At 45.3% G+C, this 24930-nt stretch overlaps 1 protein-coding gene across 1 annotated transcript in view; it reads right to left on the bottom strand.

Annotated features, from left to right (window-relative positions):
- DCBLD2 (discoidin, CUB and LCCL domain containing 2) overlaps positions 1–24930 on the bottom strand; it is a 135200-nt gene that overhangs the window by 35673 nt on the left and 74597 nt on the right. Inside the window, exons 5-11 of the mRNA XM_075335143.1 lie at positions 23996–24068; positions 19836–19969; positions 15344–15384; positions 14157–14372; positions 12210–12334; positions 6372–6519; positions 5350–5481 (exon numbers count right to left, since the gene is read on the bottom strand). Coding sequence (XP_075191258.1) covers positions 5350–5481; positions 6372–6519; positions 12210–12334; positions 14157–14372; positions 15344–15384; positions 19836–19969; positions 23996–24068 — 869 coding nt within the window. The remainder of the gene's footprint in view (positions 1–5349; positions 5482–6371; positions 6520–12209; positions 12335–14156; positions 14373–15343; positions 15385–19835; positions 19970–23995; positions 24069–24930) is intronic.

The raw sequence follows: 24930 nt of genomic DNA, 5'->3' as shown, positions 1-24930 counted from the left end.
TCTGAAGGGTGGACTCTTGCTGAGTCCACGTACCCTGAGCGCTGTGGTGGAGAAAAACTGCTCCCCACCCTGATAGACTCGCGTCTGTCGTAACTATCGCCCAGGATGGGGATAGGAAGGACCTTCTTTTTGACCATGAGGTGGGAAGAAGCCACCACCGTAGAGATTCCTTGGCCGCCTGAGAAAGAAAGACGACTCTGTTGAGGGAGGTCGACTCCCCGTTCCATTGGCGGAGAATGTCACATTGTAGTGGACGCAGATGAAACTGCGCGAAAAGAACTGCCTCCATTGCTACCATCTTACGTAGGAAGTGCATGAGGCGTCTTAATGTGTGCGACTGGTTCTTAAAGAAGAGATTGCAGCCCGTAGTGAATGCTGTTTGTCTAGCGGAAGCTTCACTATCGCTGAGAGAGTATGAAACTCCATGCCTAGATATGTTAGCGATAGGGTCGGGGTCGGATCTGACTTTAAAAAGTTGATGATCCACCCAAAACTCTAGAGAGTCTCCAGCGCAACGTTCGGGCAGTGTCGGCATGTTTCCTAAGAGAGTGCCTTGACAAGTAGATCGTCTAAATATGGGATCACAGAGTGACCCTGAGAGTGCAGGACTGTGACTACTGCTGCCCTGACCTTGGCGAAGACCAGTGGGACTGTCGCTAGCCGGAAGGTAGAGCTACGAACAGAAGGTGTTCGTCTCCTATAACGAAGCGTAGAAACGCTAGTGCTCTGGATCAATCGGCACGTGTGGATAAGCATCCTTGATGCCTAATGATGCTAGGAAATCTCCTTGGGACATTGAGGCGATGACATGGCGGAGGGATTCCATCCGGAACCGCCTGGTGTCCACGAGCTTGCTGAGCAGTTTTAGATCCAGAACGGGACGGAACGGCCCGTTCTTATAGGCACCGCAAATAATTTGGGGTAAAAACCGTGACCTTGTTCCTGAAGAGGAACGGGGGTCATCACTCTTTCTGCCTATAGAGTGCACCCTGTTTGCAGAAGAGCAGCGGCTCGGCCGGGAGGTGGAGAAGTTCTGAAGAATCGAGTTGGAGGACGAGAAGTGAGCTCTATCCTGTACCCGTGAGACAGAATGTCTCACACCCAACGGTCATTGACCTATGGCAGCTAAATATCGCCAAGGCGGGAGAGCCTGCTACCGACCGAGGATGCGGAGAGAGGAGGCCGCAAGTCATGAGGAAGCCGCCTTGGAAGCGGGTTTTCAGACTGTCTCTTTTTTGGGCGTGACTGAGCCCGCCAAGAATCTGAGCTCCTCTGATCCTTTTGAGTCCACATTGGACGAGGAAAAATGGGACCTGCCCGAGCCTCGAAAAGACCGAAACCCCGACTGCCTCCTGCTCTGTTGGGGTTTGTTGTGTCCGGGCTGAGGAAAGGATGAATCCTTACCCCTGGACTGTTTAATGGTTACATCCAAACGCTCACCAAACAGTCGGTCAGCAGAAAAAGGCAACTGGTTAAGCACCCTTTTTTGGAAGCAGAATCTGCCTTCCATTCACTTAACGAGCAGACCAGGCTCTGCTTAAAAACACGGAGTAGCGGAGGCTACTGCCGCACGGTTCGCAGAGTCTAGGGCAACCTGAATCGCGTAAGAAACAAATGCAGACATTTGAGAGGTTAAGGATGCCACCTGCGGCACAGATGTACGTGTAACCGTGTCAATCTGTGTAAGACAAGCTGAAATAGCTTGGAGTGCCCCAAGGGTGAGAATGCTGGAGCCAACGGTGCGCCGACAGCCTCATAGATGGATTTAGACCAGAGATCCATCTGTCTGTCAGTGGCATCTTTAAGTGCAGCTCCATCTCCCACTGCAACTATGGATCTAGCTACAAGCCTGGAGATTGGAGGATGCCGCTTGGGACACTGGGTCCAGTCCTTGACCACGTCAGGGGGCAGGGATAACGTGTATCCTAAGCCGTTTGGAGAAGCGCATATCTGGATAAGTGTGGTGTTCCTGGACTGCCTCTCTGAAGGCAGAGTGGTCCAGAAAAATACGTGAAGCTGACTCCTCCACTGGAGGAGCTGGGTGAGAAATAACCAACATTCTATTGATGGACGCTATAAGATTATCCACTATGGCGTCACCATTAGGTGTATCTAGATTGAGAGCGGTCTCAGGATCAGAATCCTGAGCCGCTACTTCCGCCTCATTACACAGAGAGTCCTTCTGCTAGGACCCTGATGAAACCGAGGGCCGCTCATAGTGAGCCCGCTTAGGCTGTCTGGGACTGACGTCTGTGCAGAGCCGTGACTCTGGGATGCGTGTGACATTCCCGGAGCTGTTAGTTGTTCACACTGAGGGGGGCCATGGATCAATGATTCAACAGTGCCCATGTTGTGAGAGACATGTCCGGACTGCTAGGCTTCTAGTATCATAGCCATAGTCTCAGAAAATCTGTCAGTAAATACTGCAGACACCGTCCTCATCCTCTGGCCATTAGCAGAGACTCCGGCTGAGTTGGATACAATGGGGGTCTATGTAACCTGCCGGCCGTATAGCCGTACATGCTGTACCGGCTGCATAGAAAAACATGTGGTTCTGCACCTTTGTTTTACACAGAGAATATGCTGATAACTCCTCCGCACAATCTAGGAGGGTATATACAACGTGCGACCAAACAGTGCAATGTATATAGTACAAGCATATCTATAAGTGCACTTCTGCACTAGTGGGGTTAGCACCACAGGTGCTGCTTAACGCCTGTTGCAGCGATTGTGTGACTATCAGAATGCCAGGGTCTTCCACACTTGTCTCTGTATCGTACAGAAACTGACACTAATGGCTGCCGGCGTCCTGTGTAGAGAAGGAAGCCGTGGGCGTGCCTGAGAAAGTGCGGGAATCCGGTTTCACAGTGCACACAGTGAGAGGGGTGGAGTATGCAAAACATACTCCAGCTCTCAGCGCTGCTGTGCTATGCAGCGTCACGCCCCTACCCTGACTGTCAGGCCTGTGGGCGGTAACGAAGGGAGACTAGGCCCAGAAGCCGGGGACTCGAGTTAATAAGCGCGGCCGGCATATCAGTGCTGGCCGGCGCGGAAGTCCCCGGCGCACCACAAATCCCAGCGGCGCCTTAAATAAAAACGGCAGCGGCGGTTAGCGCGGTAGTCACCCAATACACTAACACACCCAGCAACGCTGTGGTGTGCGATGGCACTAGTGCGGACAGCGCCGCTGTCCCTGGCGCACTAACACACCCAGCAGTGCTGCCGTGTGTCTGCGCGGTCCCCACAGGGACACAGAGTACCTCCATGTAGCAGGGCCATGTCCCTGAAGATACTCCGCTCCATGTCCAGCAGATACCAGGGGCTGTGGATGGAGCACGGCCTCAGTGCCTGGAGACCGATAGAATCCCACTTCACCCAGAGCCCTGTAAAAAGGGATGGGGAAGGAAGCAGCATGTGGGCTCCAGCCTCCGTACCCGCAATGGGTACCTCAACCTTAACAAACACCTCCGACATGAAGTGGGGTGAGAAGGGAGCATGCTGGGGGCCCTCGTATGGGCCCTCTTTTCTTCCATCCGACATAGTCAGCAGCTGCTGCTGACTAAACAGTGGAGCTATGCGTGGATGTGTTGCCTCCTTCGCACAAAGCACAAAACTGGTGAGCCAGTGATCCCACTGGGGGTGTATAGCCAGAAGGGGAGGGGCCTTACACTTTTAAGTGTAATACTTTGTGTGGCCTCCGGAGGCAATAGCTATACACCCAATTGTCTGGGTCTCCCAATTAGGAGCGAAAAAGAAACTATTATTTTTTTTTCATGTTAGTCGTAAAAAAAAAAAAAAAATGCCCTACGCTTCTAACTTCATTCCATTCTTTATTTTCAGACTCCTTATATGCAATTTTCAGCTTGATCTAAAGCCTGCTTTACACGTATCAATTTCTCGTGCGATCGCACCCGTCCCCATCGCAATTTGTTGCCCGTGTCGCACAAAGTCGTAAACCCCCGTCACACGCACTTACCTTCCAAACGACCTCGCTGTGGGCGGCGAACATCCTCTTCCTGAAGGGAGAGGGACGTCACACAGCGGCCGGCCAATAGTAGCGGAGGGGCGGAGATGAGCGGGACGTAAACATCCCGCCCACCTCCTTCCTTCCGCATTGCCGGTGGGACGCAGGTAAGCTGCAGTTCAGCGTTCCCGGGGTGTCACACGGAGCGATGTGTGCTGCCCCGGGAACGATGAACAACCGGCGCGCAGATGGACATGCGATTTTTAGAAAATGAGCGGCGTGTCCACGAGCAACGAAAAGGCGAGTATTTTTGCTTGTTAACAGACGCTCGTAGCTGTCACATGCTACGATATGTCAAACGGCGCCGGATGTGCATCACTTACGACGTGACCCCGACGACATATCGTTTGATATATCGTAGCGTGTAACCCGCCCTTAAGTTTCATTTTTTTTCATGAGAGTGTCTCTCCCTGTAATATAGGCTGGATGTGTGGTCTTTGTGTATATAGCGTGATGCTATCACACTTAATTCCTCTTCATGGCTATCTATAGCCTGTTTTCTCTGCCCTCCCTGAGACTGTAAATACTTTATCATTGAGATCTATGCAGAACCCGTCCCGTTTCTATCCCTAATTCCTCATTCAGGCGTTCATGTATCACGGTCTGGGTACAAACTTGGCCGCGAGTCACGTGACCTTAACTTGACATTTTTAAAGATGACTGTGCTCAATAAAAGGACATACACAACCTCTTCAAAAAGCAAAAATAGAGAGAGAAAGACAGCCCTCGTTTGTCATTTCATCAACTCATCCTGTGTGAGAAAGAACTCGAATTTTGGCTGGGGAGTTTTGTGATTGCACGATCTGAGACGCTTTGGTACACAACGTACATCAGTAAGTAGGGTTACATTGAATGTCACTACATTAAAATAAATCATTGAGTGTGAACGCGGACCATAAGCTTATAACGATGCGGATTTCTGGGGCTGTAAACTAAGACAGTACAGAAATGTAAGAACTGCAAACTATTCATATGTACAAGCCAAGTCGTACAGGGAATTACATAGTTAAGGATGATACATCGGCCTTGCCTGCTCGGGGTGAGTCACAGAGCGCTCGCAGAGTTCACGGCACTCTGATGTCAGCCCCAACATTCCTGAGCGGGAGGCAGGCAGCTCACAGCTGACACAAGGCAGGAGGACGCAACTCCTAGCAGGCAGCACAGCTAGCCAAAACCTTCCATGGCTTTCAGGTGCGTCACACTACGAGCCAACCCGCCAGAGCTGTGTACAAAAGGCTGAAGACTTCCTAAATAAAAAATAAGAACCTGCTCAGCCTACGACCACATGGGGCACAAGCACGGTCTACGGCATGCAAGAGCTTTACCTTTGGTCATATCTGGAGTCACGGTGGTGTTCTTAATCTCAGGTGGGGAGGTGGTCTTATCCACTGGGAGTGGGCGATGGGCACGAGGCACAAATGCTGGAGGAACTGTTAGTTTTGGAACAGGCGCTTGGGCTGGAAGAAAAAAAAAAAAAAAGCAAACCATCAAAGTTAATCTTTTATGCCCTGTTATTATATACAGGAGAAAATGAACATCTATTCAATGCTCCACATACAGACATCATCTGATAATATACAAGGGCGGAAATTACATACTGTAGGAAATAAAATGACTTTTATCCAAATATCAGGTTTTATAATGTATTACATCATTTTCGACTTCACAAAAAAAAATAAATAAAATTAAAAAAGGGGAGCTTCACACAATATTGTCGGAGTGATCTACTGTATAATCCTGTAGGAGTGGATTACGGTCTTACGTAGCTTCCGCCATCTAAGAAATGTGATCTGAGGGATTACTGAAGCCAGATACCTAATCTCCTGGCCAGCATTTACAAAAGTGGAAGAACCACTTTGACTTAAAGGGGTTGTCCACTACTTTTACATTGATAGCCTATCCTTAGGATAGGTCATCAATGTCTGATGGGCCGCGGTCCGACACTTATCACCCCGCTGTTCTCGGTCCCGGCAGCAGCAGGCAGGCGGAAATACTCCGTTCCAGAGCTGCTCAGTCTTCCGATAGTGGCCACAGCCAAGTACTGCACACCCGCCTCTCAATGATCTGAATGGGAGGTGGATGTACACTACCTAGCCACAGCCACTATCAGAAGAGGGGGTAGTTCCGGAACTGAGCATTTCCGGCAGCCTGCTACCGCGACTGAGAACAGCTGATCGGCGGGGGTGCGGTCTGCCGGAGCCCAGTTGACCACATATTGATGACCTATCCCGAGGATAGGCTATCAATGTAAAATTAGTGGACAACCTCTTTGTAGGTAAAATAGTTTTCTCCACTTTAGTAGACACACTGTGATCAAATACACAGAGAAGCAAAAATTGGTCCCTACCTGGTATAAACTGGCACCCAAGCAACTCTACTTTCATGGCAATTTTCTGGTTCCAGCTTGCAGGCCTGATCTTCACAAACCTTGCCACTATGGGAGGAATTAAGTTGTTCCGGACTTCTTGGTAGTAGTCAGAGTTTGCTTGAAATATCTGCAAATGTTGTAAATCAGGAAGTTATCTTAAAAAGTTTAAAAAGGTGTAAAGTAATGAACATTTATTCATCATTTGCTGATTTGTTTTGTATTTTTTTTGCGGTATTTTCTTTGATTTTTTTTGCAACAAAAGGTTCAAGAATTGTGTAAATTACAAAATGCTCTTTTGTTGTCTTTTTTTAAATTAACACAAAAGGTTGCATGCCACAAAAATGGAGTAAACAGAAAAATAAACATTTTTGCAGATATAAAATCCCTTCAGGAGGGGGACTAGAGTACATTTTGCAACTGTTTAACCCTTTTACGACCGCGGGCAGTAAAATTACGCCCTATTTTAACGACTTAACGACCAGGGACGTAACTTTACTGCCTAAACTTCATTTGATTGCCGTGGCCATAGCAACGGCTTTCAAATGATGCCCCCTGCTGTTTCTTACAGCAAGGGACCTTAGCTTAACCCCGGGGGGGTGGCATCGCCACCCCCCATAGACGATCAATGTGATTGGCTGTTCAAATCTGAACCGCCAACCACATCGTTTGCACTGATTTCGGCAAAAATAATTAGTGCGATACTGTGAGATCCGGCTATGAGATGCCGTAGCAGCTACAGCATATCATAGGTGGATCTCAAACATGTCGCCCCCCCCAGCCCCTGCAGCACTGATTGGAGCGATCTTGCTATGACGCGCAATCGCTCCAATCAGTGTGCAGTGGGGAGGTCTGATCTGCAGGTGGCCGCCCTCCCCAGGCCTGTGCTGGTCTGGGGAGCCACCCTCAACATTTCTGCAGCGTGCACTGGCTGGTACTTGTGGTACCACGCCACCGCTGCTGCCGCCGCAGACGCCGATGTCACCGCTTCTGCTCCACGTGAGTATTCCGCTTCCCTTGCAGCCCGTGCGCGCTCCCGTTATGGCCCCTGCGCGCTCCTGTTATGGCCCCTGCGCGCACCTGTTATGGCTCCTGCCCGTGCCCCCCGCCCCAATCTGCCCCCCGACATTCCGATCTGCTCCCCCTGCGATCTGCCTGCCTCCTCTGTCATCTCTATTCTGCTTCCTTCCTTCTTTGCTTCTCCGGTATCCCCCTCTGCTCTCCCCCTCCCCTCTCCCCTCGACGTCCTCTTACCTGCCTTCACCGGGTCGTCCGAGGTCTTCACTGGCCCGATCACATCTGCCTCCATCTCTGGGTCCTTCTTCCTGGGTCTTCTGCTGATCTGTCCAATGTCCTGCCTGCTGCTCCTGTAAAGCTGTCCATCTCGCTTGCCTTCTGTTCATCCTGCAGTTCTTCTGGTCAGTGATCCTCCTGCTAGTATATATTTTTTTTTTCCCTGTATCCTGTCCATTTTTACACCTCATCTGTCCGTACGTCCCGCCGAGCGCTGATCAGGGATGCAGATAACGGATCTGCATCCGTGGTCAATTTTTGGCGTGACTTTTTTTATTTCTGTATCCCCCAACGCGTTTTGTATCGCATCTGTCCGTGCGTCCCGCCGAGAGCTGATCAGGGATGCACATAACGGATCGGCATCCCTGCTCAATTTTTGGCGTGACTTTTTTCCATATCCGCGACGCTTTTTGTATCGCATCCGTCCATGCGTCCCGCCGAGCGCTGATCAGGGATGCACATCACGTATCTGCATCCCTGCTCAATTTTTGGCGTGACTTTCTTTTTTTCCATATCCCCGAAGCTTTTTATATCTCATCCAAACGTGCGTCCTGCAGCGGCCGATCAGTGGACCACGTCTGTGTGTTTGAAAAGTTAAATGGCGTTCCTTCTCTTCTGAGCCCCACCATGCGCCCAAACAATTTATTTCCACCACATATGAGGTATCTGCGTACTCAGGAAAAATTGCACAATACGTTTTATGGTGCAGTTTTTCCTGATACCGTTGTAAAAAAAAAAAAAAGTTACCTATATGATGAAAAATTTTGTGGTAAAAAAAAAAAAATGTTCACGGTTCAACGTTATCAACTTCTGTGGAGCCCCTGGTGGTGCAAGGGGCTCACCAAACATCTAGATAAATTCCTTGGAGGGGTCTAGTTTCCAAAATGGGGTCACTTGTGGGGGAGCTCCACTGTTTAGGCACCATAGGGGGTCTCCAAACATGACATGGCGTCCGCTAATGATTCCAACCAATTTTGCTGTCAAATGGTGCGCCTTCTCTTCTGAGCCCCGCCATGCGCCCAAACAATTACTTTCCACCACATATGAGGTATCGTCGTACTCAGGAGAAATTGCACAATACGTTTTATGGTACATTTTTTTCTGATACCCTTGTGGAAAAAAAAGCTACGTGGTTCAAGTAACAGTTTTGTGGTGAAAAAAAAAAATTGTATTCATGGCTCAACATTATCAACTTCTGTGGAGCCCCTTGGGGCACACTAAACATCTAGATAAAGTCCTTGAGGGGTCTAGTTTCCAAAATGGGGTCACTTGTGGGGTAGCTGCATTGTTTAGGCACCTCAGGGGGTCTCCAAATGCAACATTACGTCAGCTAATGATTCCAACCAATTTTGCTGTCAAATGGCGCTCTTTTTCTTATGAGCCCCGCCATGCGCCCACACAATTACTTTCCACCACATATGAGGTATCGTCGTACTCAGGAAAAAATGCACTATAAATTTCCTGGTACATTTTTTCCTTATACCCTTGTGAAAAAAAAAGCTACCTAGTTGAAGCAACAGTTTAGTGATAAAAATTTTCCTTTTTTCTTTTCACGGCTCAACGTTATAAACTTCTGTGAAGCCCCCAGGTGTTCAAAGTGCACACCAAACATCTAGAAAAATTATTTGAGGGCTCTAGTTTCCAAAATGAGGTCACTTTTGGGGGAGCTCCATTGTTTAGGTACCTCATGGGGTCTTCAAACCCGACATGGCGTCCGCTAATGAGTGCAGCTTATTTTGCACTCAAAAATTCAAATAGCGCTCTTTGCCTTCCGAGCCCTCCCGTGCGCCCAAACATTTGATTTCCACCACATATGAGGTATCTGCGTACTCAGGAGAAAATGCACAATACATTTTATGGTGCATTTTTTACTGATACCCTTGTGGAAAAAAAAGCTACCTAGTTGAAGCAACAGTTTTGTGGTAAAAAAAAAATGTTTTTCTTTTCACGGCTCAACGCTATAAACCTCTGTGAAGCCCCCAGGGGTTAAAAGTGCTCACCAAACATATAGAAAAATTATTTGAGGGCTCTAGTTTCCAAAATGGGGTCACTTGTAGGGTAGCTCCATTGTTTAGGCACCTCAGGGGGTCTTCAAACCCGACATGGTGTCCGCTAATGAGTGCAGCTAATTTTGCAGTCAAAAATTCAAATGGCGCTCCTTGCCTTCCGAGTCCTGCCGTGTGCCCAAACAATTGATTTTTACCACATATGGGGTATCAGCGTACTCAGGAGACAATGCACAATAAATAGTATGGTGCACTTTCTCTTTTCTCCCTTGTGAAAATGAAAAGTTTATGGCTAAAGTAACATTTTTGTGTTAAAAGTAAAATTTTCATTTTTTCCTTCCACATTGCTTTGGTTGCTGTGAAGCACCTAAAGGGTTAATAAACTTCTTGGATGTGGTTTTGAGTAGCTTGAAGGGTGCAGATTTTAGAATGGGGTCACTTTTGGGTATTTTCTGTCACTTCGGCCTCTCAAAGTCACCTCAAATGTGATGTGGGCCCTAAAAAAAATTCTTTTCTAAATTTTGTTGGAAAAATGAGAAATTGCTGATGAACTTTGACCCCTTCTAACTTTCTAATGAAAAAAAAATTTGTTTCGAAAATTGCGCTGATGTAAAGTATACATGTGGGAAATTGTATTTATTAACTATTTTGTGTGACATATCTCTCAGATTTATAGGCATACATTTTCAAAGTTTGAAAATTGCGAAATTTTCGCAAAATTTCCTAAATTTTCACAAATAAACACAAAAAATATCGGCCTAAATTTACCACTGACATGGAGTACAATATGTCACGAAAAAACAATCTCAGAATCACCAGGATCTGTTGAAGCGTTCCAGGGTTATAACCTGTCAAAGTGACACTGGTCAGAATTGCAAAAAATGGCCCGGTCATTAGGGTGTTTTAGTGGCCGAGGGGTGAAGGGGTTAATAGGTCGCAATTGGCTGCAAAAAATGTGAAAAACAACTGAGCACAATGCACCCAATACCCCTTTAAAAAAAAAAATAAAAAAATCTCATAGCAAAAACATAGAATAGTTATAGATTAGTTTAACAATGCACAAATTAAAAGAAAGTTGCGCAAATAAATTAAAAAGATAAAAAAGGTACAAAAGCAATAATGAATGTGGTCTTTTGTTTGACTAATTATACATTTTAGATGGAAATTATAAGTACAGCCATAAGGCTCGTTCAGATATACAGATCACATAGAACCCTGTATTCTGAAAAAGCAAATTAGTATTTGAAATGCAAATTTCAATAAGACTCATAGTAAGTGCCCCGGTCGTGAGATAGAAGAAAGTTCTATTTGGGGATCCATATCTCCTTCATATTAATGGCATATCCAATAGATAGTCCAGAAATCTACAATATGGGAATACACCTTAAGCAAATGTGAATAAAGAATTCAGAAACCTTAAAGAAAAAATCATTATTAAATTGAAGAAATCAGGAAAGAGAAGAGAATAAGCCACCAGGTCAAAAGTGGACAGTTTTTGCCCTTTCTATTTCTGCTGCTTCTTTCAGTATTATATTTCTTGTTTCATTAAATCTGCCAGACGGTTTTTTTTTTTTCATGTTGTGCTCTACTTTTTAGTTGTTAAAAAAAAAAAAAAAAAAAGGTTTCACCTGCAGTATAATAAAGCAAAGGCGGCTAAAGTAACGCCCCCGAGGAACCTGTGAGCCACACACTTTTGTAAAGAACTGAAAAATTTGCACTAATTAACAAAGGTTCACATCTTTTTTGGAACTGTATGATAGATTAAACAGGGTATATATATATATATATATATATATATATATATATATATATATATATATATATATATATATATATATATATATATATATATATATATATATATATATATATATATATATATATTTGATGAAAGTAGGCTTAACCAAAAGAGTTTAGTGACATCAGCCAACCTCTAATATGAGCTGGGGCCATCAGATTGTCCCCTACAGATTATGTCTGGCACGTTGGAATTCAATCGGCCAATTCTTTTGTTTGGGGGACGATGTTCAGAGGACCATACTTATAATCACAGTGCTGTTTATGAGCGCACGAACAGCGGATTGATTAGTGTAGGTCAGTGTGCTAGAGCACAGACAATGTGAGGAAAATTGGAGCATACACTATTGTCTTCTGTTTGATTTGATATAATGGATGCAATGGACGATGTGGACGAGAGCAGAGCTGCACGGAGCCAGACACATCTGCAATTTGTGGAGCCGCCCTAATACAATGCTGCGTGCGCCCTTTTACAATGGACATTTTATAAAATGCAGATTATGAATGAAACCGGATATTATTCACCCTCTATGCGCCATTCAATATCCAATAGTGTACAAAGGTGACATACAAGAAACGTAAATAATAAGTTAGTGCTCTATTACAAGCTATAAAATCACTGCCATTAATCTATTTTATACATTGATTAACAGGAAATTTAGGATTTAGCTTTTCTGCATTGGGTTGTACTTTCTGGAATCTCTATAGACTGGGAAACATTTACCTTGTCCCTGTCCAGATTGGTCTCTCTGTAAACCGTCCATTTCAGGCCGTCTTCACTGTGCTCGATTCTGTATGATGTAACATAGTAATTGTAAGCGGACATGGTGGATCCAGCGGTTATGATACCTAGCCAAGGGAACAATTTCACAGGTTAGAATTAGATTTCACATACATGTCGAGGCTTATAGTGTGCACTATGCCATCATGAGCCGCAGAGTCTGTGTGTCCTTCTGCCTCCCCTTACCAAAATGCAGTCTCCTTCCCAACACAGGAGATAAACCACCCTGCCGGGAAGTGCTCTTGTATCAGCATTAGTGATGAGTGAGCACTACCATGCCTGGGTGCTCGGATGGGCTTCACCTTTATTCAGAGTATAATCTTCTGGAAAAATGCTTGCGTTCCCCATTGACTTCCATTATACTCGGCACACAAGTCAAGCCTGTCCAAGTGTCCGACTGCTTGTTACAAGTACAGAGCATGGTAGTGCTCACTCATCACTAGTTACCAGTACCGAGCACCTAAGTATGGTAGTGCCCTCTCATCATCACTAGTTACCAGTACCCAGCAACACAACATGGTAATGCCGGCTCATCACTAGTTACAAGTACTGAGCACCTGAGCATGATAGTGCTCACACATCACTAGTTACGAGTACCTTAGCATGGTAGTGCTCACTCATCACTAATCAGCATCAATCTCTGATACACTGCGTATAGGTCGTCTTCTAAATATCAAAAGTGCAGGTAATGAGCGTTACAAAGGCATATAGGCAATTCAAAGGAGTTGTCCATTGCTTGAACCCCCTCATCTTGAATACCAAAGTACCCCGGGTAAAATAAGAACAGATCATATTCACTTCCTACACCGGCACTGCTCCAACCTTTTCAGCACCGTCTCTCCTGGCACATTATGTCACGTGATTAGGACAGGCAATCAATAGTCTCTAGTTGGCTGCTGCTCATCAGTATTCAGTCAGAGGACACCCACTGTGACGAAACAGTTAAGGCTGCAGAAGATCAGCACCTACTGATGAACTGCAGTATTCATGTCACGTGCATGCCGGGACACCAATGCGTGTGGTGAGGAAAAGTTTATTTCATTTTACTAAGCGAACTCTGGCATTTAAAAGCATCCAATTAGTGGACAACTCCTTTATCTTAAAGTGATTGTGTGGGATTTTTAAAAGTTAGGGTAACAACTGAAAAGGTGGTAAAACAATAAAATATTAATAATATTTATTCATTTATATAGCGCTATTAATTCCACAGCACTTTACATACATTGGCAACACTGTCCCCATTGGGGCTCACAATCTAAGGTGCCTATCAGAATGTCTTTGGAGTGTGGGAGGAAACCGGAGAACCGGAGGAAACCCACGCAAACACGGGGAGAACATACAAACTCCTTGCAGATGTTGTCCTTGGTGGGATTTGAAACCAGGACCCCAGCACTGCAAGACTTCAGTGCTAACCACTGAGCCGCCGTGTTAAGTATCATTTACTTATTCAATGTCTCCCTGCTCCTACAGGGATGATCACTGGCCTCTGAGGACGCTAGCCCTCTATACAACAGTGCCTGCTGAGACCAGTGATTGGCTGCAGCATTCGTATATATATGATGGATTTGGCAAAACTTATAAAAAAAATGTTTGCACATTTTCACCTGTTACCCTATTTTTATTTATTTTTTTTAACACTGGACAACCACTATAAGGAGCCAATGCAGGTTAAATAGCTGTCGGCTTAACATTAATTTGGCCCATAGCTTGCTCTCCTATACTTGGAACGGTCAGCTTTTCGTGTGTTCATGTGGTTTCCATTGGGGAGAGAGGAGTACGCCACTGACAGTTTGCTCCTATTTCTGCTAATGCATCCGTATTGAAATCTATAAGGCTTGTCTGGTCAGAGAAAGTAAACATTTCCAACAAAGTATAACACTTCATACAGACCTGAGACTTTGGTCAGCTTGTTCAGATCGATCTGCAGCCACTGGTGCTCATCGTTGAATGATGCGCCCCAGGAGGGCCCCAGTTTTTTCAGTCTGGCTCTCTCCGGCTTCCATATATTGATCTGACCGGCATGGTCTGTCCATTCCAGAACAGATGAGGCCGTTATTTGGGAATCAGGAATAGCCCCATTTTCCATTCCTAGAAATCCATAGCAGCCTACAAAAAATCAAGAGATGTTTTTTTTAAAAAAAAACAAAAAAAAAATACAAAAAAAACAAATTACAGTTCTAATGTACATAACGGAAAGAACAGTCCCACATTCCTCCTCTTAAAACTTCCAAATTCCAAAACGTTGCAAGAAAATGTTGATAATACCACATTTTCAATTTTGCAAAGTACCTGTATTCTAATCGATGTTAACTACAAATGGCAAATGAAGCGATGCAAAAACACATTCACCCATTGAGGCTTCATTGGGCACATGGAGACACTGCTGAGGCGAAACTAGCTCGGACTCACACTTGTGATGCTTCGGTGGTGACTCGTCCTCAAGAATGCACAAGATAGGCACCAACATCGGATACAGACAGGCACGGAGAAACGCCACACTCAACGGATAAAAACATAACGGGGCTCTTACAACCACCAATAAGAAACACAAACCATCAAAGATAACTATAATTACATTGAAGCTTTCAGCCAGGAAGTGTGGAACTCGTCCACGTTTGTCCGAGTCCGGCGTCACCACTAACTCTTTGGCCATGCATAGTGCGCTTATGAAGCTGGGGATGTACAGCTGGCCTTTTTATGCACATGCGCAATATTTGCATGGGCTTATATTATTTGTGGGCTAATTAATCAGAGGAAATCAATAGCCCCCCCCCTCCACTCCACTGACTAGTCCCCCAGTCACTAGTACATAGCTTCTATGTTAGTCTCGTCTGATGTTATAAAGGCAAAGTTGAGTCTGCTGGTCCATACTGCTAATCAGGAGAGCACCACTCCCAGTTATGCAGGAAGCCAGCAGGCAGAGGAGTGGTGTGCTAATGAACACCGACGTGGACTACAATAATTTTACTACATTCTAACAGGTTACATCATTTGGAACAGATATATATATATATACACATATATATATATATACATATATACACACACACATCTCTAGTAATATATAAAATACATACCACCAGTCTTGAATGTGAAAAGTGTAGATGACAAAGAACCCCTTTAAGAAACAAAAGGAAAGATTATAAATATTTAAGCTCTGAAAACCCCTTTAAAAGGGTTATTCCCAGAAGTGGATTATTTTTCAGAAAACATTAAATTCATGCTTATTGTTAATATACACACTAAGGCCAACAAAGTTTCTTTCTGCTACCTTTATCTCACCTCTGTGCATCCAGCTTTACATAGCATAATGAGTGATGCTATTCTTATCTGCTCAAACTACTTTTCCTCCTGCAGCACTTACTTCTCTTCAGTGCTGCAGATCCCTCCCTCTCCCGTGTGCTCCTCACTAGGCTCCACCTCTCTGACTTATCAAGCTAAGAGCTAAATTTAGAATGCACTTTTTACATCAGCGTACTCTCTACTCTGTACGGTACAGTAATCTGCCTGACGAACTTGATCTTCTGCCATCTACATCAGCATTGCTGCACTATTATACACTATTAGCTGGTTCTACCAGAGCTTAACTTTCGTGGCTTCCTCCACAATGGCAGTGCAGAGTTGTGTTTGTTGCCCGCTGCAGACTGATAAGGCTGCTTTCACACTACGTTTTTTTTAACATGCGTCATGAACGTTTTTTTAACGCAAAAACGGATCCAGTGCAAATACATTTTCATTTCAATGCATTTACAATGGACTCGCGCCAACATGCGTTCACCTGCGTTTGCGTGCGTTATAGTGAGGATCCAGCGACTTGCAGTTTTTTAACTTTTTTCAAAAACGCTACTTGTAGCGTTTTTGAGCTGCGTCTAAATATTGCAAAATCGCTGGATCCTCACATGTACACAAACGCATGTGAACGCGGTCATGCTGATAGACAGGATCCTGCTTGCTCTACTGAGCATGCCCAGAAACCAGCCTGGAGTGATCAGTCCCTCTCTCCCCCTCCCTCTCTCTCTCTCTCCACCTCCCTCTCTCTCCCCCGCCTGAGAGCGGCGGACGCTCGTAACCAAGGTAAATATCAGGTAACCAAGCAAAGCGCTTCTTAGTTACCCGATGTTTACCTTGGTTACGTGTGCAGGGAGCCGGCTCCTAGCAGCTGCGGGCTCGTAACCAAGGTAAATATCGGGTATTCAAGCAAAGCACTTCTCTTAGTTACCTGATATTTACCTTGGTTACAGCTTACCGCAGCTGTCAGATGCCGGCTCCCAGTCTATCATGCTCAGTTCCCCTCACTCCCGATCACATGACTCCAATGCCCGCCCATAAACTTCAAGTGACAGGATCCTGCAAAATAACACATGCGTTTGAATGCGTTTTTCTTTGCAAAAACAGGATCCGCTTTTGCAGCAAAAAAACGCTCATGACGCATGCTAAAAAACGTAGTGTGAAAGCAGCCTTAGTGATGTGAGACTGCAATTTCTGCTCTGGTGAGGCACACAGCAGAAGATAATGCTCTCTCATATGCATCAATAAAGCAGTATTTGTACTTTTAAATCACTAAAGACTGAACAGCAGGCAACAAAGTTCAACCAATATCAGCTCTACTATACACTGCCCCACCATAATGAAGTATATCCAGTATCTTCCTTCTGTCCTCTTTACATAGTACAGTGTGCAGTACACATTACCTTTTTTTCCCCTGCATACAGCCCAGCCTATATTTCTATCAACCTGTATACGACCTAGCCTGCAGTATGTCTCTCCTTTGTCAACCTGTATACTGCACATCCAGCAGCATCTCTCCTCTAAGCCCTCTGCATCCATCCCATCCTGCAGTATATCTCTCCTCTAAGCCCCTGCATACATCCCCATCCTGTAACATAGCTCTCCTCTCAGCCCCTGCATACATCCCATCCTGCAGTATCTCTCTCCTCTAAGCCCCTGCATACATCCCCATCCTGTAACATAGCTCTCCTCTCAGCACCCTACATATATCCCATCATGTAGTATTTCTCTCCTCTCAGCACCCTACATATATCCCATCATGTAGTATTTCTCTCCTCTCAGCCCCCTGCATATATCCACTCCTGCAGCATCTCTCTCCTCTCAGCCCCTGCATACATCCCATCCTGCAGTATATCTCTCCTCTCAGCCCCTGCATACATCCCATCCTGCAGTATATCTCTCCGATCAGCCCCTGCATACATCCCATCCTGCAGTATATCTCTCCGATCAGCCCCTGCATACATCCCCATCCTGTAAAATAGCTCTCCTCTCAGCCTCCTGCATATATCTAATCCTGCAGCATCTCTCTCCTCTCAGCCCCTGCATACATCCCATCCTGCAGTACATCGCTCCTCTTAGTTACCAGCACATCACCACTTCCTGCTATGAGCTGTGCACTATAATGAAGGAGGCTCTGTTCCTTCAGGTGACATCATGCCTCACCGTAGAAGCTCCATTGTAGACACAGTACAGATATGCTAGCCACCAACTAACTGACAGACTGCACTGTGCAGGATCGAGAAGGACCACTGGAATTACCGAACAGTTCCAATGGCAACTGAAAAGAAAATAGAGCCTGGAGGGGGGCATCCTAAGGCTATGTGCGCACTAGAAATGTGAAGTTTCTCAAGAAAATTTCTTGAGAAACTTCTGGGAGTGAAAGATTTCCGGACCTCCGGAAAAAATCCGCACCAAATCCGCATGCGGATTTGCCGCGAAATTGCCGCGATTTTCCCGCGGGTGGTTCCCTGCGGATTTTTGCAGGCTGTACTGCCGAAATCCGCAGGGTACCTGCGGAAATAATGGACATGTTCATTTTCTCAAGAAAGTTTCTCGAGAAATTCTTCTCAAGGAAATTTCTTGAGAAAAATCCGCACAAGTGCGCACAGCTATTTTTTTTTTTCATAGAAATTGCTGGGAAATGTCTGCACAAAGATTGCAGACATTTCTCAAGAAATTTCCGCGGCAAATCCGCGGGTAAATCCGCGGGTAAAAAGGTCTAGTGCGCACAGAGCCTTACATTGTTATTTTGGGAAAACCCCTTTTATCATTTTACTTAGGCTTTAACCCCTTCACGACCATGGACGGATCTTTCCGTCATGGATCGTGTCCCGGTAAGCCCCGCCCCCTGCCGCGGGCAGGCGGCGTGGATCGGCACACATATCAGCTGTTTTCAACAGCTGACATGTGTGCCTACATGTTCCGAGTGGAATCGCATTCCACCCGGAACATTAACCCCTTAGATCTCGCTGCCAAAGTCTGGCAGCGAGATCTACATGCGCGCGGCCATCTTTTTTACTTACCGCCGCCCCCTCCGGACGTCACGTGTGTGATCACGTGACGTTCGGTGGTTGCCATCGTAGCACAGGGTCATGTGATGACGCCTGGTGCTACGAAGTTTCACTTTCATTCTTCCTCGGCACGGAGCAGAGGAAGAAAGAAAGTGACTGAATCTGCTGATTACAGCGGTATAGCTGTGATCAGCAGATAGCGATCGGATTGCTGATTGCTATAGCCCCCTAGGGGGACTAGTAAAATAAAATAAAAAAAGTAAAAAAAAAGTTTTAAAAAATTAAAAAAAAAAAAAAAAAACCTAAAAGTTCAAATCACCCCCCTTTCCCCCCATTGAAAATTAAAGGGTTAAAAAATAAATAAATATACACATATTTGGTATCGCCGCGTTCAGAAATGCCCGATCTATCAAAATATAAAATCAATTAATCTGATTGGTAAACGGCGTAGTGGCAAAAAAATTCCAAACGCCAAAATTACGTTTTTTGGTCGCCGCAAGTTTTACGCAAAATGCAATAACAGGCGATCAAAACGTAGCATCTGCGCAAAAATGCTACCATTAGAAACATCAGCTCGAGACGCAAAAAATAAGCCGTCACTGAGCCATAGATCCCAAAAAATAAGAACGCTACGTGTTTCGGAAAATGGCGCAAAACGTGCGCCACTTTTATTGGACAAACTTGTGAATTTTTTTTAACCCCTTAGATACAAGTAAACCTATACATGTTTGGTGTCTACAAACTCGCACCGACCTCAGGTATCATACCCACACATCAGTTTTACCATATAGTGAACACCGTGAATAAAACATCCCAAAAACTATTGTGCCATCACACTTTTTTTGCAATTTTTCCACACTTGGAATTTTTTTGCTGCTTTCCAGTACACCATATGGTAAAACTTATGATTTCATTTAAAAGTACAACTTGTCCCGCAAAAAACAAGCCCTCATATGGCAAGATTGACGGAAAAATAAAAAAGTTACGGCTCTCGGAAGAAGGGGAGCAAAAAACAAAAACGCAAAAACGGAAAGTGCCCCGGGGCTGAAGGGGTTAAAAATGTAATCGGACTTTTCAATAATCCAGATGAACTGATGTTACCCACTAGTTATTCTACCTTATTATTTCCCCAGCAGCGCTCCTGCAGGTCAGGGACAGGAACTAGTCACTCATACAGGAATACAGTGTATTACAGCATTAGTTACAGAGCATTGCTAAGGAACTCCACATGGAAAGAAAAAAACAACGGGAAGAAGTTTAGGATACTCACACTTTTGATGTTACATTATTTGCCTGAGCAGTGTCATAATATGCAATGCCATTACTAATGACAACGCTTATTGGTCCTCCAAAGGTATTAGATACCACCCCTGCATGAATCCCCGCCATGCACAGCAATGATGACTGAAAAATAATTGTAATTAATATTAGTTACATTAATACTTAAAATATAAAAATTACATAGAAATACAGTTGAAACCAGAAGTTTACATGCAGCATCTAAAGACACACATCTGCATGTTTTTCTCACTATCTGACAAAATCAGAATAAACCTTTCCCGTTTTAGGTCAATTAGAAACCAAATTATTTATATTTGCCAAATACCAGAAGAGAAAGAGAAAAAGGCATTTTTATTACTTTCTGCAAAGTCAAAAGTTTACATACACTAAGTACTATGCCTTTAAAGAATATAGGACAACCCATTTGATGATGTCCTGTCTTTGGAAGCTTCTGATAAGTTTATTGGCAACATCTGAGTTAATTAGACACACACTTGTGGATGTATTTTTAATGCACACCTGAAACACACACTTACACAAGTCTGGTTCACCCTTTGTGCAATTTCCAGATACCTAAAGGTGCCTCATTCATCTGTACAAACAGTTATACACAAGTACACACAAGATGGAAATGTCCAGCCACCATGCCGCTTAGGAAGGAGACGGATTCTGTGGACCAGAGATGAATGTGGCTTGGTCACACGTGCATATCAACCCAAGAACAAAAGCAAAAGACCTTGTGAAGATGCTGGTGGAAGTTAGTAAGATTGTGTTATCCAGAGTGACACAAGTACTGTATCAACATGGGCTAAAAGGTCACTCTGCCAAGAAGACGCCATTAGCCCCCCCCCCCCACACATAAAAAAAAAAAAACAGATAAATGTTTGCAAATGCACACAGCAACTTTAATTTTTGGAGACGTCCTGTGGTCTGAGGACACTAAAATTGATCCGTTTGGCCATAATGACCATTGCTACGTTTGGAGGAAAAAGGGAATAGCTTTGAAACCTAAGAACACCATCCCAACTGTGATACACGGGGGTGGCAGGATCATATTGTGGGGTTGTTTTGCTGCAGGAGGGACTGGTGCACTTCACAAAATAGAAGGAATCATGAGAAAAGAAAATTATGTGGCAATACTGAAGCAGCATCTGAAGACATCAGCTAGGAACGTAAAGCTTGGGTGGAAATGGTCTTCCAAATGGACAATGACCAGAAGCATACTGCCAAACTGGTTACAAAGTGACTTAAGAATAACAAAGTCAATTATTTGCGATGGCCATCATAAAGCCCTGATCTCAATCCTATTGAAAATTTATGGGCAAAGCTAAAAAGGCCAGTGTGAGCATGGCTTAGTTACACCAGTTCTGTCAGGAGGAATGGACCCAAGTTCCTGCCAACTATTGTGAGACGCTTGTGGAAGGATATCCAAAACATTTGATCCAAGTCACACAGTTTAAGGGCAATGCTACCAAATACTAATGAAATGTATGTTAACTTTTGACTTTGCAGAAAGTAATAAAAAGGCCTTAAAACATTCTCTCTCTTGCATTACTCAGGCATTTGGCAAATATAAATAATTTTGGTTCCTAATTGACCTAAAACGGGAAAGGTTTATTCTGATTTAATGTCAGATAGTGAGAAAAACATGCAGATGTGTCTTTTACATAGTGTATGTAAACTTCTGTTTTCAACTGTATGTTCATACAAAAAATTTTTCATAAGGTTTTGTCAGACTACTACTTGATAAAGGAATTGGAATCAAAATGTAAAAGAAGCAGCGGGGCCTTTGCAGCCAATACAACTTATAGCCAGGTTCAGACAGCCGTTATGGAAATTGGGATAGTCGTGTCTGCAAATTGTGGCCTTAACTGGCTCAGTGTGCTCGTCATGTCCGGGAGCTGCTGGAGGAACAGTTACCTGGCACGCATCAGTGTGGTCCACAAACCAGAGCAGAATAATGTAAACTGTGACTTTCTGCAATGCAGACCTTGGGACCGTGTGGAAAATCGTCAGTATTGAATAGAAATAAATCCAATAATGCAGAAAAAGCCACCTAACCCCACAATGATCATGAAATAGGACCAGTACATGTCAGGGGCCTGTGCAAAGTGAAGCTAGAATGTGGGTCCACAAGGTGTTTATATAGCTACGTGCTGATGCTGTAGGTGGTATACAGCACTGTGATATTGCATCTAGGACTACATGTATATGCTATAACAGCACACAATGATCATGAACTCAATGAACTTTTCAACTGTGAAATTTTGAGCTTAACACAAAAGTCAGCGAGTAATTCCATCAGTTTAATGAGTGTAAAGTGCCTGCAAGTGTGAAGGGCCCGGAGCTCGGCATCTCTAGATACATACAATGGAAGAATGATCGAGAGGAAGCTTATAATACTTGACAGCTCCCGACCCAGACACTAATTGCTTTGATTAGTTTCAGGCAAAAAGAAATGAAAAACAAAGGCTTTTAATAGTTTAATAATTCAGGCGATAAAACATTCCACGACTCAGGCAATCAATTACTATATTCCCACACATAAAATACACATGTGGCGCCCTGGACTAGCCAGGTCGTCACAGGTACTACAACATACACCCCCACCCCGAGACAGGCACATCAGCCAGACACAAAATCTTTGTTGCCTCCCTCCAGGGGCTGATGTCCACACCAGGTGGGGTGGAGCCTAGTGGTTGGCCCCACCCACCGAGGAGTTCACAGTCCTGGAGGCGGGAAAAGGAAGGCAGTTCAGTTAGGGAAGTGTAAGAGAGAGGAGTGAAGTGAGAAGTGAGGAGTAAACTGACCGTGTCCAGGTGTGTGGCCCGGGCACCAAGAGCAAGGTTGGCAGACGGTGGTGGCCGTCTGCAGGAGAGGCGAATCAACGCGGAACCGTAGGAACAGGGACGGGCGGTGGCCCACCGGTACCGAACCGGGGAGCGAAGTGAATCCAGCACACACAGGCAGGGCCTGCGGACACCGACCAGGCTTGGTGTCGCCATTAGAGGTCAAATCCGTCAGTGACCGGAACCCCAGGGGTTTCCTAACAGCCAAGACCCGATTGAAGGCAACCGTCCGACCAGCAAAAAGAAATACAGCTACCGCCACGGCTAGAGTTCCAAGGGCCAGAGCCTGCGGGCAAAAGGGGTCCTCCGGCACATATACACGCTGGGGAGCGGGTTACCGGTGGGAATCCATCGGGACCGAACATATACAAAGGTGCAGGGAAAGGCAGCCACCACCAACCGTCCGGGAGAAGTCACAGCAGCCGGCTGCGGGAGCCGTCCATCTAGCAGTTTGGTTTACCAGAGACTTGCGTACATTTGTGGCTGAGTGAGTACAACCGTGCCGTCCGGCACCGAGCTGCGCCGTCCAGGCGACCCTGCACCTTGCCAACCCTGCCTCCCCGTCACCTCACCGGGCCCCCGGACCACCAACCCCTACCCACGGAGGGGGAAAACAACATCCCAGCTGCTCCCTACCATCGCTCCCGGGATCCCCGTCACCAGCAGCGATGATGCCCAACTTCACCACAACCCGTGGGTGGCATCACGGACCAAATCCCCAAACCAAACTACCCCCCTTTCACTCACGGGCGAGGAGCGCCGCTCGAGTCCCCGGATCCGGCCCACCGCTTGAGCCACCGAGCAGCCGCAGCAGCGCCGGACCTGAGCGTTAGCAAGAGCGCAGAAGTGACTGCATCCTCCCCGCCCGCGACACACACACCCTGTGCTCACCATCTAGTTACGTTGGGTGTCCGGGAATATGGTAAAAGAGAAGAGGTTGCGTGAGTAGTGGGCAACCCATTTAATGATTTACAGTGGGACCTTGGATTATGAGCATAATTGGTTCCGGGAGTGCGCTCTTAATTACTCTTAAACCAAGGCTCCACTGTACTTTCTAGTCAAAAAGTCTGTTAGGACTAGATCATCGATTACCTATTTGTAGGATGGTGCGGATCTGACGCACCGGCACCTTGAACTATTCAGCCAATGCTACGAGGCCCCAGAGTGGAAGAAAGTGCACAGAGTAAAGCATCAGAGCACCACAGCTCCATACGCGGCGCAGGGGCCATTCTTTGGTACTGTTGCTCATCACTCATTCAATTCAGAGCAAAAGAAGAAGGGAAAACCAAAAAGTACATACATCACGGTAACCGACGGGGATAGTTCCTGAGATTTCTCCAAAAGGTGTTAGACAACCGGCTGGACAGTATTTTCTGCACATAGAAAAAAAAAAAACAAAACAAACAACAAAATCACGTCAGGCACCTTGATGCAAGACCCGGCAAACTAAAATTATCCCAAACGGTCAGCGACCCATAGTTGAGTTACAGGGGTGTTCTCAGGATGAATCTTCAGGAGGACACCTTTGCCCAGCACCTGGCATCTTCCCTTTGTGAGGTCAGTGCGCTGCTGAAGATTCACAGTTCAGACCAACATGGTCAGGCCACTGAACCGAAGCGTGAAGAATGCATAATTAGTGATGGGGGGAAAGTAACTATTCTTGGTCAGATAAAGCTTACAGAGTACTATTCCACTATTCGTCATGGCAAGAAAAATGCTTGGGTTCTGCACTGACTTGCATTAGGTTCGTTATTTGTGACGAATACCGGAAAAGTACTTTGGGATTCGTTTCGAATAATCTGAACATGAATAGTTACTATTCACCCATCACTATTAATTACAGTATTCTCCTTATGGGGATTCAACTGGCATGTAGTGGGTTGTCTACCATTGGGCACAATTTTTTTTTTATTTAAATGCATACATTTGGGGCTAAAAATCATTTTTGTAATTTGGTTACATTAAAATTTTTGCCCTGCTTGGCACATTCAGCCTTGACGTGGTCTGTGATCAGAAATCAGGTAAGGCTGCTTTCAAACTACGTTTTTTTAACATGCGTCATGAACTTTTTTTAATGCAAAAACGGATCCAGTGCAAATGCGTTTTCATTTCAATGCATTTGCAATGGACTCGTGTCAACATGCGTTCACATGCGTTTGCGTGCGTTATAGTGAGGATCCAGCAACTTGCAGTTTTTTAACTTTTATCAAAAACGCTACTTGTAGATTTTTGAGC

The sequence above is a fragment of the Anomaloglossus baeobatrachus genome, chromosome 2 (genome assembly GCF_048569485.1).
Source record: "Anomaloglossus baeobatrachus isolate aAnoBae1 chromosome 2, aAnoBae1.hap1, whole genome shotgun sequence".
Lineage (NCBI taxonomy): Eukaryota > Metazoa > Chordata > Amphibia > Anura > Aromobatidae > Anomaloglossus > Anomaloglossus baeobatrachus.
Note: the sequence above shows the minus strand (reverse complement) of the source record. Positions and strands in the feature narration are given on the sequence as shown.